Source organism: Solanum lycopersicum, chromosome 5, assembly GCF_036512215.1.
Source record: "Solanum lycopersicum chromosome 5, SLM_r2.1".
In the NCBI taxonomy this organism is placed as follows: Eukaryota; Viridiplantae; Streptophyta; class Magnoliopsida; order Solanales; family Solanaceae; genus Solanum; species Solanum lycopersicum.
The window spans coordinates 39,412,154-39,414,580 of record NC_090804.1 but is presented as its reverse complement, the minus strand read 5'-3'; the positions used below and the strand labels follow the sequence as shown (position 1 = coordinate 39,414,580).

The 2,427-nt window shown below is 39.5% G+C and overlaps 1 protein-coding gene across 1 annotated transcript; it reads right to left on the bottom strand.

The window, feature by feature from the left end:
• Positions 1 to 1,036: 1,036 nt before the first annotated feature.
• LOC138348801 (uncharacterized) lies at positions 1,037 to 2,099 on the bottom strand. Its single transcript, XM_069298380.1, has 2 exons — positions 1,747 to 2,099; positions 1,037 to 1,229 (listed from the first exon to the last, which is right to left on the bottom strand). Exons 1-2 carry the CDS (start codon positions 2,097 to 2,099, stop codon positions 1,037 to 1,039), a joined length of 546 nt encoding a protein of 181 aa, XP_069154481.1.
• Between the last annotated feature and the right edge of the window lie 328 nt (positions 2,100 to 2,427).

Genomic DNA, 2,427 nt, shown 5'->3' with positions numbered 1-2,427 from the left:
CCTATTTGTGTCCATCCACCCTAAGAACACACAATCTAGCTTGATACTTCAGCACACCTTGTCTCCCTCGAAAGACAATACTCTTTTCTTATTAACATTCGCCTTCAAATTAAGTAAAATGGTGTTTTTGTATTGCTTTTCATTCTTGTGTGGAAATAATGATGACTCAACCCCATTGGTCACCCTATTCCCCCTTTTTCTTCTTCAACATAGGCAGTACCCCCAATGGATAATCTACTTAAGGATTCCGCAACTACATTCGTGTTACTTGAATGGTAAAGAATACTTATGTAATAATCCTTGAGTAGTTCTAAACACCACCTTTGTATGAGATTTAGCTTTTTCTGGGTGACACGTATTAGAGGCTCATGTGATCAGTGAATATGTCAACATGTACACCATACAAATAGTGATTCCATATCTTCAAAACAAAAAATACGACAGTCAACTCTAATTCATGGGTTGGGTAATTCTTCTCATGGACCTTCAACCTTCGTGAGGCATAAGCTATGACTTTGCCATTTTGCATTAATATATATCCCAAACAAAATCTTGATGTATCATAATACACCACAAAACCTTGGGTGCCCTCTAGCAAGGTCAAGATCGGAGTGGTAGTCAATCTCTTTTTCAACTCCTTAAAGTTGTGCTCACAAGCTTCATACCATTGAAACTTGACTGTCTTGTGAGTTAGATTGCTCAAAGGGAACGATATAGATGAAAACCCTTCAACAAATCTCCTATAATAGACAGCCAAACCCTTCAACAAATCTACCTTGTATAACTCTATTAAATTAATAATGGTACTCTTGTAACTGAAGGAAATAGGACAATCACGACAGACTCTTTTTTATAGAATGGATTCACCAACAAGTGTTGAAACACTGAATGATTCACTAAGTTGCTCAGGAATAATTTCAAAGTTCATAGCAACATATGGAGCTATAAAATATAAACTTGCTCTTGGGTACAACAATGCATAAACACTAAAGTTAAATACTTAAATCATACCAGTGACAACGTCTGTTGAATTCTTCTATTCTTGGTAATTGTTGAGAGAATACGAGTCGTTTTTTCCTCCTCTAGCAGCTGAAATAGTTCCATTAGGTGCATCCCAGTCTGGTGGAGCAACTAATGAAGACTGAGACCTATTTCCCCCATTACTACTGCCTTGCTTGATCTTTGGGAACTTCCTCATGAAATTTCTTGTCATACCACACTTGAAGAAACTTGTGGAGCCCTCACGACAAACATCAGAGAATTTGTACCACACTTTGTACAGGCAGGAGTCTTATTACCTCTATTAGACACACTACCCCGTGAGTATGAAGGCTTTGCTCGAGAATTCTGACCGTGATGGTCAACTCTGTCTCTAGGCTCAGGTGCACTAGAAGATGGTGGTGCATGATCCATCTTCAACTGAGACTTTAGCCGATTCGGGCCACCTTTCTACGGCCTAGACTCCTTCCCAATCTGGGCTCTCTTGTTTTTATTCTCTTCTCTGTCTGTCATATTTTCCTCCTCTACCATTGTACATAGACCATCAACCTTGAAATTTCCCTATCACCATTAAGCATTGCAGTCGAACCTCTTTGCTTGAACCACGACCCAAGACAACAACAAACAAGATCATTCTACTCCTCATATCCTTAACAATCTCATGAGCATAGACAGATAGTTGAGTGAACATTAACCCATATTGATGCACACTTAGCGAATCGTTCATTAGGTGTGGAAATCACGTACCTTGGCCTCTTCAGTTTTCCGGGAAAGAAACCCCAAGAAGGCCTCCTCAAAACAAGCCTAACTTGAAGTGGTGCATCTTCATCTCTACCCTCCTTCGAATGATCAAACCAAGTCCTGGAAATGTTGTTGTGTTCATAAGGAGCTAGCTCAACTCTTTCAATATCAACCACATGCATCACATCAAAAACATTCTTCAACTCTTTCACAAAGTTTTCCAGATCCTCAATTGTTCTTGAACCAGAAAAGTTTGGGGTATTCATCCTCAAGAATACCCGAATCCTCAAAGTGTCCACCCCTTCTTGTCGAGCTCCCGTTTGTTTCCTAACTTGGTTTGTCACCTCTTGGCTTAGCATTAGGATAACATCGCGTAACTTAGAATTGGTAACTTTGCCTTGAGGTTGTACTTTGGGTGCGTTAGTACCTTTGGCTCCTCTAAGTTTCTTCTAGTTGGACGACCTCTAACTACTCTTCATGGAGGAATTATGATCTTAAACACACGCATCATGAATTAGAGGGAAACTTTTTAGAGATAAACTCTAATGCATGAATGGAATTCTAAAAGAAGGGAGGAATTCCTAAATGTTGTAGCCTCATAATCATAGATGTGGCACGCTTCACACAAATTACTAAGACTCTATAGACACAACTTCATAGACTCCCTAGGACACTTTAACTATGTGC

Excerpts from the sequence above, each read along its gene's own strand:
- LOC138348801 (XM_069298380.1), bottom strand. The coding sequence starts at position 2,099 with ATGCTAAGCCAAGAGGTGACAAACCAAGTTAGGAAACAAACGGGAGCT. Across the intron at positions 1,230-1,746 it reads GGAAAACTGAAGAGGCCAAG|TTTCTTCAAGTGTGGTATGA; the intron begins GTACGTGATTTC and ends GGGCTCCACAAG.